The following is a 14,422-nucleotide window of genomic DNA, read 5'->3' on the forward strand; positions in this document are numbered from 1 at the left end:
TTGGGACATGGTCTGCACCTTTTAGGAGTTCACAGTGTGTGTGGAGAGACAGACATTCTCACAAATGGCTCAATTCTAAGCTCAATAATAAGTGTCTTAGGTGCTACCAGACAAGAGGAGACAGAGAGCCATTGCACCTCAAAGGGGAAAGGATTTGAGATATTTTCCTGGTAATTTTATTATTGTTATTCTTTTAAAATAATACATCCACATGATTAAAAAAATAAGAAAAATTAAAATCAGGGTAAAAAATAGTGCGAAGTAAATACTCCTCTTATCCTCACCCTAAATTCCCCAGATTCTCCTAGAAGCAACTTGTTAATAACAATTTGGGGACACATACAGATTTTGATCAGAGCCTTTAAAGTGGAAAGAATGTGCCTTCTACTCATGATGAATTTAAATTACATTTATTAGTAGGAGTGACTGAAGGAGCAAGAATGGCCATAATTGACAAGCAGAAGAGTTTGGATTTTCTTTGAAAGGTTTCAAACGGGGACCAATCAGAGCTTGTCACAGAAATGTGTTGGAAATAATACAGACAGGAGATAGAAGTGTATTGAGATGAGCCAAGACAGTTTATTTAAGCCTCTGCACTTGTTTGGAATTTTCTATTAAATCATGGATACAATAATTATATTAACAATTAAGCTTACAATTATGAGCTCTAACTTTGTGCCAGGCCTTGTGTTGAGTGCTTTGCATACACTTTTTAATTTAGTTCTCTCGATGCACCTCCAGAGTAGACACTGTTAACTCCAGATAATAGATAAGAAATCTGAACACAATTAATCAATGACATCCTCAGGGTGAAATTAAGATTCTTCTGCTCCCAAAGACCATGCAAATCCCACACAGCTGTGCCTTCCTTGCTGCAAGCCATGCTTCTGTCCTCACGCTCTCCCACTGCCCCGTGATCTGTTCCTGCACTTCTTCCCTCTCAGAGATAGCTGACAAGATCTACAATCTGTACAATGGGTACACAAGCGGAAAGGAGCAGCAGACTGCCTACAACACGCTAATGGAAGTCTCAGCGTCGATGCTGTTCCGAGTCCAGCACCACTACAACTCTCACTATGAGAAGTTCGGCGACTTTGTCTGGAGGAGTGAGGATGAGCTGGGGCCCAGGTAGGGGTGTAGGAGTGTGAGTGGAGGGGCATGTTCTTCTTGCTTCTGGTTGACTTTACTGGACCTTTTTCCCCATAGGCTGAGAATGACCTTTATCGAGTAAACAAGTCACCTTAGTCGTGTCTGGTCTAAAGATGGGAAATGAGCAGAAAGAATGAAAGAATCTTGGAATTTTAGCTTCTCGCACTCCTGCAATGTCAGAGAGGGGAGAGACATCAGTGCTCTTTGCCCACCTCCCACCTCCAGTTTCCCAGATAGAAAACTTAGGTTCCTTGAAGTGCTATGTCCTAACCAAGATCACAGAGGGGCATGGAAACAGGGCCATGGTCCCTAATCTAAGGCCTTTATTACTCTTCCATAAGAAATCTGAGCTTTTTTTGTTTTGTTTTGTTTTTGATTTTATTTAAGAGTAAATAGCTATGACCTTGACTAAAGTCCATTAGTGTCTATGACTAAATTAATTAATTAATTTAACATGTATTAAGGCATTATTTTTGTCCCTATCAGTGACTGTGCCATGGAGGATTCAAACAGAACCAGAGCACAGTCACTGTCTTCAGAAGCTTCATAAAATAGTACATGCAAGGGTGGTTGCCGTTCATGTCTCGCCTCTAACACCACCATGCATTTATCCATTCGGCATGTATTTAACAGTGCCTCTTATATAGTGTTGCTGATGATGCAGTGAAAAAAAGGCAGAAACAGTCTTTACCCACACATAGCTTCCTGTTGCAGGTAATTAAATAAGCAATTACAAAGAACAGGAATGATAAGTGTCATGATAGCAGAAGAGCAGAACCCTTTGGGAAGATGAGAGTGGGCATCTGGTGTAGGTAACCCAGTAAAGGCTGTCCAGGGATGGAGACTTTGAGACCTAATGACTGAGTTAGGTAAGTGAAGGGGGTGGAGGTTAGAGTATTTGAGGCAGAGAGACTAGGCTAGGAAATGCTAAGGAGACAATATTACATTAGAGCAGGGGTTTTCTTCTCAAATTTTGATTATTTGCCTGGTATCTTTATCACTTTTCCCATCTCATCATGCCATATGCACTTTATTTATTTGATATTTCTTTCTTAGATTCACTTCCTATTAAAAATATATTTGAAAAGAAAACACTGTATCATCCTATAAAGGGAAAACTAGTACCATCTACCCTTAATAGAAAGTTTAACCTAACCACCATTCAATACAATGGAACAAGAACAGCAAAAACCAAATAAAACAATATACAAAAGCAGAAAACAATGTGTTCAATCCTAGCAGAGCGTGAGGCTGTCCCTTTAAAAGGGAGACTAGCAAAAGAAGTGTTAAAGACACAGTCCTAAATCAAGATTTTCTTTCTAAAGTAGTCTGAAGGACAGGAAGAGAACGAAAGAGGTAAGCTTACCACTTTTCCAAATGTGGTTCGTCCTTGTTTCATACTGGACCTGTGATCACCTTGAGTACCACCTAAAACCCTTTCCCCTACCCCGGAGGAACGCCTTCTACACTTCGGTAAATACTGTGTTTGGAGGAACTGAAGAATTTCTATGTAGTTGGAGCAAAGTGAATGACAGCTGGAGGGGTAAGAAATAAGAAGGGGGATGTCAGCAGGCGCCAGATCCTAAATGCCCTTTAAGTTGGGTTAAGAAGTTTAGATTATCTCTCTAGGGTAATAAGACGCTTTCAAGTGTTTTTCACAGGGGGGTGATATTTTCAGATTCTCAAGAAAGATCCCTCTGGCTGCAGTTTGATGTGTGGCTAGAGGGGCCAAGGCAAGACGGAGGCAGTGAGGCCCTACAGCCTGTTGTGATAATAGTCCTTGGGAGACTGCAGTATTCAGGGTCAGGCTAGCATTGAGATGTTGGAGAGAATTGCATGACTTCCTGAAATAATTAGTGGTACTTCATGCTTTCAAAAGCTTCAAAATGGCTCTATAGGATATTCTTCCCATTTTTTGGATGATAAGGAAGTCGAGGCCCCATGGAGTTAAATGAACTGTCCAAAGATGCACTGAGTATGACATGGAAGGCTGTCATCCCGAGCCCTTTCAACACTTGCAATGGCTTGCCAAGAACTCGAGGCCCTCAAGAGACAGGATGAGAGCTCAATCAGGGGATAAAGGGGATTCTTCCAGGAGTTGGCCTTATCAGTTCTTTTGGGCCCAGGACTTTAACTTTCTCCCTTTCACATGAAAGGAAGGTTCTTTAGATAAAAGCAACAAGAGGGCAGACTGGCAGGCACGAGTACAGAGCCCCAGATGAAAGGCACTGGCTACGTGAGTCATCTCGGCTGCCACCTTGCCCGTGGAAAAGAAAGGCTTTCCACTTCACTGGGCTTCCCCACAGGGCTCAGGGAGTTTGAGTGGAAGCTAAACCAGAGCTCCACTCCTGACTTTGTCTTTACAACCTGCTGGGATTCTTTCTGACCCTCCAGGACGTAAATCTTCTGGAAAGACCTCCTGGCCACCCACAGAGGCAGGGCAACCCACTCGGTAATGGACTGCAATAACCCACTGACCTCCGTCAGCCGGTCACCAGCCACTGTCGGCCCACTTCCACCTGTGGCACCCAGCTTCCTCCTCCTCTAGTCTTTCTAGTCTCCTAGAGGGGATATCAGATTGCCCCAACATCCCACACTGGCATGTCAGCAGGAATAAAGGGTGCTGTGTCCTAATCCGTCCTGGCTCTGCTCATACACTCACTGTGCAATTTTGGGCGCTGCTCCCTCTGGCTCTCAGTCTCCTTGTCTGTACAATGATCAGGATCAACTAGTATGGTGACATTCTTTTTTTTTTTTTTTTTTTAATCAGTGGAATTTGTTTTCCTAAATAAATCTTACAAAGAACCCCAGGTCTTAGCTAGAATGCCACTTCCTTAGAGAATTTTCTAAAATTTGCACCCATTCACTCTCTTATACCCTCGTGTTTTAATTCTCTGCATTGCATTTACTAGTTTTAGTATCTTACTTGCTTACATGTTCATTTATGTATTATCTCTCTTCCCCACTACAGTGTAACTTATGAATAGTTAGTGATCCTTTATGTCCTATTCACTTTTCTAAGTAGATGCTAGATAATTACTTGTGGAATAGGTGGATAATATATGTGGTCCAGATGATTTCAGAGTTGATCTGGCAGAAGGTACAGGGGCTGGCCTGGTGCCCCACCCGCTAGGCCTCCTCTTCTATGCCACCCCACCCCACCCAACCCCAAGGGTCCCTTAAGACTTTCTAGGCTCTTAAGTATCTATAGATCACAGTTGGAAATAACTGAATTCCATGAATTCTAAGACCCTCTAACATTCTAAAAAATACAATGTCTTTGCAAATATGAAAAGACTTCAAGAAGCATCATTTCATTAATTAATTCATAATTTCTTGATAATGTACTAACTATGTTCCAGGTCCTTTCCTGGGGGTTGGAAATAAAAGGGTGAAGAAGACAGATCCTGTCTTTACAAGGCTCAGCATCTAGTGAGGAAAAGCCTGGGCTGCAGGCAGTTGCAGGAAAACGCATCACAAGACACATGCTAAGAAAGGGAGGATGGATGGATGTTTTAGAGCAGTGCTTCCCAAACCTAATGTGCATGAGAGTCACCTGGGGACCCTGTGAAAATTCAAATTGATGCAGTGGTCTGGGCTGGGCCTGAGATTCTGCATTTCTAACAAGCTGTCAGGTGATGCCAATGTTGCTGGTCCAAAAAGCACACTTGGAGTGACAAGATTCCAAATGCAGAGAGCTGGAGCTAAGCCTGGAGCTAAAGGAAGACCCCTGGAGAAGGAAGCGAAGTGTGTGTTTAAATTCAAAGAATGAACATGAGTCCTCCATGTGGAAGGGGGAGAGTGTTCTCATCAGAAGGATGCATGTCATCCAATGCAAAGATGGGTGGGGTAAGAGAATATACTTCAGTCAAAAAGTGTAAATCTCATTGGAACAGAGAGTTCAAGGTGAGAGGGAAAAGGGAAAAAGAATAACAAGGCCAGAGAATTTAGCAAGGGTCACATCATGATGGCTCTTGTGTTTTCAGGAGTTTGTTCTTTCTGCCAGAAGCCAAGTAAAGATTTTAAACAACGGAGTGATTTTGACAAATTTGTGCCTCTCAAGGGTTAGCAACTGTGCAGAACATTGAAGTATAAAGGAGAGAGAGCAAAACACTTCTCTGGAGCCAGAAGCCCAGTGTTCATGTCCTGGTTTTGCCACTTAATTTCTGTGTGGCCCTGGATAAATTCCATCCCCATTCCAGACCTCATTTGTAACATAAAAAGGCTGAACTACAAAGTTTCTTCTAGCTGAGAAGCCCAGGAACCAAAAAGCCTTGAAGGTTGTAGAGACCAGAGAACAAGTGCACCATGAATGTCACGGTTCCTTGGTCCAGGGACCCAGATTATCTTGGGGTTATGAAAGTTTTTCCCAGGAGCATGCTGAGGGCTGCTATCACAAGATAAGCTCCGTTAGGATTTTCTTGGCCTTTATAATTACCAAGCCCCAAAATGTTTTTACCTCCTCCCTGGATCCGCGGTCACATATCCCCATAAAATTTAGTGACAAAAGGGCATTTCTTATCTCTTACCTCTGCCTAATAAATCTGCCAGGCCGATGTCCCCAAGAACCTGGTTCTTATGACAACTGCAGGTTACTGCAAATAGCTGCTCAAAGAAGACCCGCTGACACCCAGCTGGCCCAGCCATAAGGCTCCTATTAGGACACTTGAAAAACTGAGCTCATAGGTGGCTAGAGATCAGATTTGCTCCAGTGAAAATATCCTTAACCACCCTTCACTTCTCTAAACTTTCAGTTAGTTATGTCTGATCAAATTGATAGACGAGAGAGGAGAGTGCAAGGGTTTGAAGAGATTTTGTTTCAGTGAAATTGATCTGTCTAGACTAGGAGCGGTATATTTATGGTGTCAGCCTTCCTTGCTTCCATAGCAGACATTGCTAATAGATCACAGAAAGCATCACAGATTTGGCTCAGCCTGGGATCTTTCTCAACATAGCAAAACATCTGAAAAGAGTTGGCAGATCCATTTCTGTGCCCTTAGTGAAAACAAGTAAATCTTGGATGTCACTGTACATTCTTCCAAGATTGTAATAGATCCTTAGTTAGATATTTTTCAATTAACTTTTTTGGAAGTTTAATCTTATCTTTTTTAAGATATTGGGAACAAGAGCAGATTTAGGCTGCTAGGGCCATATTCCTATAATCTTAGATACATTTTAAGTTTTTTTCTGCAGATTTTGACATTTCTAAAATCTCGATGGATCGTGCACAATGCATGTGCACTTTAAGTATTGTAATTTTTCTTCTTTCTTGAAAGGGTGTTATTAAAGAATAGCATCTCTTATCATCGAAGATAGCTTAGAATGGAGAAATACTAATAAAATGTACGATGGCTTTGAACAAGTATCCCATGGGTCTGTTTCCCCACTGGTAGTATAGCAAGGTCGGTTATAATCTTGATGTTCCCATCAGCTCCAGCTGAAATGGCTTGGGGACACATGAGACTCCATCATTCTTACCATCATCAAGGAATAAATTCTTGAAAAGATCTCATGGTTTCTTATGAAGGAACAAGGAGGAGAGGAAACCAAACACAAACATTTTTACTAGGCACCTGACAAATTACATTTCAAACCTGGTGTTGACGGTATTGTATTCAGTGGCAGTATCTGAGCATCTGGCTTTCTGTTTGGTGGACGTGATCTCATACGAAGTTTGATGTAGATTTATTCTGAAAGGAACCCTGGTGAACTACTGAGAAGCCATAAAACCATTGCTTCATTGTACAAATTCATCACACCAACTTTAAAACATGTGTATATATATTTATGTTTTCAAATTGTATTTTATTCCAAAATAATTCTTGCTCATTCTATAACATCCAAATGATACAGAAGTATGTAAAATAGAAAGTAAAAATGTTGCACCTTCGAACTCCCTAATCCCAACCCTACCCCAGAGATAAAATTGCTAACAGCGTGCATATACCTTTCCGTATATAGATATGGATATGGGCATGGAAATGCATGGGAAGAGCGAAACACATACGAATTTACAGATAAGTCTGTGTCTACAACCACATCTCCACATCTATCATCTCTACACATACTATGTTCTGTTATCTGCCTATTTTCACTTCCCAATATACTGCACAAGTCTTTTCCCATGGATGCATATGTAAATGTGTTGTCTTTATGAAGGGCCTTTTAGCCATGCCAATATATGAATGTATCACACATTAGTCTAGTTCTCTATTAAAGTCCAACTAAATTTCTTTTTTTCTCCTTCTTCTTCCTCCTCCTCCTCTTCCTCTTCCTCTTCCTCTTCCTCTTCCTCTTCCTCTTCCTCTTCCTCTTCCTCTTCTTCTTCTTCTTCTTCTTCTTCTTCTTCTTCTTCTTCTTCTTCTTCTTCTTCTTCTTCTTCTTCTTCTTCTTCCTCCTATCATAATTCTGCATAAACATTTTATGCCACTTGCCTGATTATTTCCTTCATTCCACAGGATGCTCCTGTGCCATTTCAGTCCCTTTGTCAACCCCTGCTAAAGAACGGTTGTATTTGGAAAGCTAAGGACTAAAAATTCCCTCACTTTAAGTCAATCCATATTTATTAATCCCTTCTTCTTGCACAGGCAGGAGCTGGACACTGTCCAAGAACCAGTTGGGAAGTATTAGTTGAGCACCTATTATGGGCCCATTCATTTACATCTCATTTCATCTCCTGAACAATAGATTTTGAAGATTGAGCAACAGAGAATTGGTGGAGTTACTAAATTGTTCAAGATTAAAAGGCAAAATTCAAAATATTGTCTTCTTATGTCATATCAGTGTCCTGTCCAGTATAACATATTGCGTCCCAAGGTACGTACAAACTAAAAGGGAAGGTAATATGGATCTTAGCAGAGAAATAAATAAAATGCTTTAGCAACAAAGGAGAAAACATGACTTAGGAGAGCGAGGAAGATCTGGAAGACTTCCTGAAGATGAAATTTCAGCGTGACTCTGAAGCATGAATAGAACCTCAACAGAAGTTACTGTCTCGTCTCAGGAGCTCAGGGCTTTGACAGCTGTGTCACAGCAGGTTCTGTTGTGACCTGCTTGTCAGATGGTATTTCTCTACGAATCAAGGCTCCCATTCCTTTGATAACAAAGAAACAACAACAACAAACACTTACTTCAACTCCCACTACCAGCAGACTCATTTTTAAAACGTTCTTGACTTGATCACTTCCGATGATGGGAAACCCATTACCAAAAGAACTCATTCTATATTTGGAGAACTCAAGTTTAAATTTTTTTATTATATTGAGCCATATTTACTTTCTGTTAATTTTAGAGTGGTTTTGTCAATAATGCTTGGGTGACTTGCAGCAGAGATTTGAGATTTCATTCTATCACTCTGTCCCTCTGGTCAAATCACATGACTTACTTCAGGCTAACTTTTACCACCTACAGATGGGGAATAAAGTCTACACTCTAGAATTGTACTGAGAATTTAGTTTAAGATGATGTTGCATAGGTACCGTTTCTGGCACATGGTAGGTGTTCAATCAATTGTAGTTATTATCATCCCCGAACCACAGTTTTTCGCCCATTTATCCTCAGTTGCTAGAACAACATAACCATTTGCCTAAATCCCCTCTTCCATGGACACAGTCCATTCTTGTTTTCTGCTCAGAAGATTTGCTTTTGCAATGCCCTCCATCATCATGATTTGGCTACAGCTTGCATATGTCCGTCTTGCCAGACGTGACCGGGGTTCTCCAGATGTGGCAGGACAAAGGCAGCATGAATAAATCATTTCTTCTTTTAATCTGCCCTCTCCACTTCTGAAGGTTGTGTTTCAATTTTTTGCAACCACGTCATACCCTCGACTCTCATTAAGCATGGGATCAACTAACACAGAGACATTTAAGCTCAACTCAAGGAGGCAGAAAGGAGGGAGAGAGGGAAATGGGAATGTTTCCTTCCTGCCTCTCTTCTTTTTCTGCACCTCAGTGCCCCCTTAGAAACTAGTTCTCTGTCTGATAACTGTGTCAACAGCTGATTGGGTAATGGTGCTGGAAATAGCATGTTAGATCAAAGGTTCTACAGTTCCTGGAGAAGTGGCATCTGGGTCCAGCCCCTGACTCCTCCACAAGCCATTCCTGTCTCTGTCTCACCTGCTGATACAGTGATAAATTAGCGTGTGGTGTTCCTCCTTCACTCTTGCTTCCTGTCCCAGCGGGCTGAGTCCTGTCTCTGATGAGGAAGATTTCATTTCCGGTATTTGAGAAAAGTGGTCACTCTGACCTACGATTTCCCCTCCAGGGAAAGCTTGAAGCATGCCTGGCCTTTGATTTATGGATCTCGACTGCCTGCAATTTATTACCTGGCACTTTCACCTTCCTCTCACTCCCTCTCCTTCTCTGCAGCCTTTGAGCACCTCTAGCCCTTCTCTCTATGGCTTCACCTTCTGAATTCTTCTGTCTGTTGTTTACATGCAATCATTGGCTTAGTGCCTATTATGTACAAAGTCCTGTGCTGGATGCCTATGACAGTCATTTCATTTTAGCCTAAAAGCAGACCTACAAAATAAATATCCCTATTAACATTTTACAAATAAGGAGACTGAGGCTCAGAGAGGTTCACCTGCAAAAGAAGTATCTCTGTTACTATTTTGTAAATGAAGAAACTGAGACTTAGGGAGGTGACTTGCCCTAATGAGCTCTAAAGCCTATGTCCTTTCTACTATAATATGCCACTTTGAATCATGGCTAACATTTACTTAAAGTTAATCAAATTACCCACATCATCTCATCCTCCCGACAACACAGTTATTATTGCCATTTTACTGATGGGTTAACTGAGGGTTAAAGACATTGAAAAACTTGCTCATGATCCACATAGCTGTAAAGTTATAGAGCTAGGGCTTGAATCAGGGACTGCAGAACCAAATATTCATCTCAACTCCATGCAATGAGGAACAATTTGTTCTACCTTTACCCTTGTTACAAACTGAAGATGTTCCTTTAAGGCAAGTCATTTTCTCACTCCAAACCCCAGTTCTCCCATTCATACAAAAGAAGGCTTTGTCCAGTTGAGTTGCAAGATTCTCTCTCAGGAAATGGCTGGGTATTTGGAGACAAAGCATTTAGGAATGTTGGAAGACTTGCCCTTTTCAAGTTTTTTATTTATTGCTTATTTTTGTGACTGTCTGGATCAGGCAATGATTCTCCATTGCCCAGAGAATAAAATCCGAATACTTTTGCATGACTTAAATGAGCCTGGATTGTCTGATCTCTGCCAAGCTCCCTGGTTTCCCACCCATTCTTTGCACTGGCTATTTGGAACAACTTGTGGTTTATTCTGTCTCCAGTTTAACATGGGATGGACTACTTCCTCTGTCTTCTCATCTACCTGAAAATTTTATTTCATCATTGAAAACCTAGCTCAGCTGTTACACCATCTGGGAAGACTTCTCTGGGCTCCCAAACCAATGATTAGGTGCCCATCTTATATACTTCCACAGCAACTTGCATGTTCCCCAGTCCAGCACTCTGCCCCTGAATCAGAGGTTGATATTTCTTCTGTCTGCCTGTCTCCTGACTTATAAAGACACTCAAGGCTTAAAACAGTTTATGTCTGATTTAAGGATCTTAATCTAAACCAGTACATATCTGTACAGTGCCTGGTACACAAAGGATACTTCAACATGATGATGATAATGATGTGATGGTGATGATATTTCCTAACATGCATGAGGTCCTTAGTATATGCCAAACACTTTTCTAAGAGTTTTATATGTCTTGTGTTCACTCACTTAACCCTCAATATAATCCTATGAGGTAAGTGATATGTTTTTCCCTTTTTCACAGATGAGAAAACGGAGAGAATAAATAGCTTTTGACCAATACAGAGAGAAAAATCAAACCAACCCCCCTAAGGACAATGATGGGCAACAGTTAATACCTGGATGGGCCCTCTACCTGACATCTTGCTGCCAGTTTTACCCTCCAGCAAGGGAGTCAAATATTTTTAAACAGTCCAGCTCCAAAACTGTCCCTTTGTTTCTTTAAACCTGTCAGTAACTCCCGCACTTAATGTTTGAGACAATAATCATAGATTACATTTATGGTGGGCTTGTTATAGATTTATTATTCCTTTCTTTTTATTTTTGAAACAACACTTTGTAGTAGGTATTTATTATTTTCACTTTGTGGGTAAGGTAAGGAAACTGAGGCACACATGGCGAAGCAATTGGCTCAATCTTACACAGCTGAGAAGTGGCTGAGCTGGAATTTGAACTGTGTAGTCAGTGCTTTAGGGCCTGTAGCATCACTGTTACTTCATACAAGCAATGCCCCAGTTTCTAGGCTCCAGAGGCCTGGCTCCTGCCCACTTCTGCACTTTTCCACTGTGTCCCCACTTGTGTGCATTGTGTAGCAGCCATAAGTTCTCAGAACTTCTATGCAATCTCTTATCTCTATGCCATTACCTATGCCACCTGTTGGGACTTGGGTCTCCTCTTTATCTGACTCCTATTCACTTATAGGAGTTATCCTTCCACTAGGAAGCCTTCCTGGACATCCCCAATCCTATTTCTGCACCTTCCTCTGTCTTCACACAGCTCCCCTGACCTCTTTTACCACTGCTCTTGTTACCTGTATTGTCCTCTCCATGTGTCCATTTTTCCCACTGAATCAGAAGCTCCACCACATAATAGATGCTCAATAAATGAACAATGAATGACTTTATCTCTTTTGACTTTGCAACGGCCCCACTTTTCAGATGAAGAAACAGGTTTATAGATGTGGAGCAAATTTCCTGAGGTCACAGTTATTATAGAACAGAACAAGAATTCAAATGAGGAGAGGTGGGGCGTGAACTCCTCAGGCTTCTCTTGGGGGTGGGGCAGGTACTTGCCCAAGAGGAGAGAGGACTGTGGATAGAGTGTGATTATGAAGTGATGAATTCTTGGCACCTCAGGAAATATTCCACCCAAGTGGTGAACTATACAAAGAGGACTTTTGGAAAAGCACCTCATAAATTGTGCCCACAAAATGTACACACAAGCCCGGTCCTTTTTCAGCTGCTTCACAGGTGCCTAACACAGTCTCTCATTTGTGGGGTCTGTTGTTGTAAAACCCTTTCCCTCCTGTGGTGTCAGAGTGTCATGGAGAGGACAGCAGGAGAGCAAGCTACTCGTTTAGCATCCCAGGATCCCTGGGCATCTTGAAGATTCTGGAATGTAGGGAAAAGTGGGCTCCCCCTGGAGACAGACACCTTAACACTGAGACTGACTTGTTGAATTACCTGGAAAAGGGACATCCCATTCCCTCTCTAAGCCTGTTTCCACATTTTTAATGAGAATAGGGCAGGCTAGGTCAGTGGGGCACAGTGGGGGCAATTTTGACCCCCCACCACTGGACATTTGACAATGTCTGGAAACAATTTTATTATCATGACCAGGGCAGGGGAGCTATTGATATCTGGTCAGTTGAGGCCCCAAGATGCTGCTAAACATCCTACAGGATTTCTCATACATCGAAGAATTGTCTGTCCCCACATGTCAATAGTGCCACTCTTGAGGAACCTTAGACTGGGTGATCTTGAAGATCCTATGTAGCTCTATTTGTCCATGCAGCCATTGGATCTTTGACAGACCTTCTTTCTGGTGCTGGATCTAGATAAGTTTCTAATAGTGACCACCGTAGTACAGCATGATTCTTGCTAAGACTGGTGTTCAGTGTGACCTTGATCCTGAGGAGTCATTATAATAATTCTTTATGATAGTAGCTGTCATTTATTGGAAGCTTACTGTGTGCCAGGCATTGGGCATTTCTCATACTTAATCTCACAACCCTCTTATGAGGATAAGATCATCATCACTATTCTAGAGATGGGAAGAAATGAGACAGAGAAGTTCGGACTTGGGGGCATATGTAATCAAGCTTTGATGAAAAAAAGGAGCAGAAAGGGCAGGATTTCCAAGTATCATGAAAAGAGTATGAGAGGGTTAGAGAAGCAAGAAAGCAGCTGGAGAGGGACTGGGGAGGGTTCAGGCCTAGATTCAATGCCCAAGTCCAAAGGTGAACTTGCTTTTTGATCTTGGTTAACTAATCTCATTTCACTGAGCCTCGCTTGGGTTCTTCACCCATTAAATGGGCGTTGAAAGAAGAATATGTTCAGGACTGCGATGAAGATTAAATTAAAAAATTTTAAATGTTTACAAAGTACACACACCCAGTGTCTAGCACACGATAAGTATCAGTAAATTTTAGTTGTTATTTTTATCATTGCTATAATAATTTTTATTTGGTCAGAGCCCCAGTTCTGGTGACCTTCTAACTCCTAGGGCTCCCATATACTGGAAGTAAAAATGACAGATCAAAGGTTATGTCTGTTTTATTTTTTACACATTGCACAGTTGAAGAGGAGAGGTTCTAAGCTAACTTTTGAATAGATGTTTGAAATATCACACTCCGGTCAGGAATGGACAGGAAATTGTTGGGACAAGAAGTCCTCCTTTGTCTGTTCCTCACCTCAATGGCCTACCCCTTGATCTGGGCTTCTTGCTTAATTGTTACTGTCTTGTTCTACCTTTCAGGAAGGCACACCTGATCCTGCGGCGGCTGGAGAGGGTGAGCAGCCACTGCTCTAGCCTCCTGCGAAGCGCCTACATCCAGAGCCGCGTGGACACCGTGCCCTACCTTTTCTGCCGCAGCGAAGAGGTCCGACCTGCAGGCATGGTGTGGTACAGCATCCTCAAGGACACCAAAATCACGTGCGAGGAGAAGATGGTGTCCATGGCCCGAAACATGTACGGAGAATCCAAGGGCCGGTGAGAGAGAGTACTGCCCTCCATGAGTGCAGGGACTCTCCAGGGGAGAAGGAGCAGTACTCTTATGGATCCTGGGGCCTGGGGGGCTGGGGGACAGCTGAGGATGGGCCTGGCAGATGGAGCTTGCCAGCAGGGCCAAAGCAAACTATTTCTCCTGTGCATAGCAGAAAGAGAACTTTGTAACCAATGGAATTATTCATTTTTCTCTATCTTTTATTTTTTCTAAGATATTATTTGACTCTATCAAAAGTCTCTCCTTTTTAAACCTTTTCTTATGGATGGCAGTCAATCCCAAGGCAGGAGCTTTTGGGTAGAGACCAAGCGGCCTTTCCTGTTCTTCGTGCCTCCTGCCGCACTCAGCTTCCTTCCTGCCATGGACCCCTGGAGGAGACCTCTGGAGAGACAGTTTGACCCCTTCAGCATCAGGAAGGAAGACCCGAGGATTGCTGCAGCGAGGAAGCTTGGGTCTTTAAGGACTTCTCTCTCTTTTTCTTA

The 14,422-nt window shown here is 42.2% G+C and overlaps 1 protein-coding gene across 5 annotated transcripts in view; it reads left to right on the forward strand.

The window, feature by feature from the left end:
• ASTN2 (astrotactin 2) overlaps positions 1-14,191 on the forward strand; it is a 902,747-nt gene extending 888,556 nt beyond the window's left edge. For 3 of the 5 annotated variants that reach the window (XM_063082086.1, XM_063082087.1, XM_063082088.1), the window contains 2 exons: positions 945-1,128; positions 13,694-13,955. In XM_063082086.1, the coding sequence (XP_062938156.1) occupies positions 945-1,128; positions 13,694-13,931 (422 nt within the window). In that variant the 3' untranslated portion in view covers positions 13,932-13,955. Of the gene's footprint in view, positions 1-944; positions 1,129-13,693; positions 13,956-14,154 lie in introns of those variants that run through there. The other 2 variants (XM_063082089.1, XM_063082090.1) reach the window with 2 other exon arrangements.
• Positions 14,192-14,422: the final 231 nt, after the last annotated feature.

This window comes from Cynocephalus volans, chromosome 17 (genome assembly GCF_027409185.1).
Source record: "Cynocephalus volans isolate mCynVol1 chromosome 17, mCynVol1.pri, whole genome shotgun sequence".
Lineage (NCBI taxonomy): Eukaryota > Metazoa > Chordata > Mammalia > Dermoptera > Cynocephalidae > Cynocephalus > Cynocephalus volans.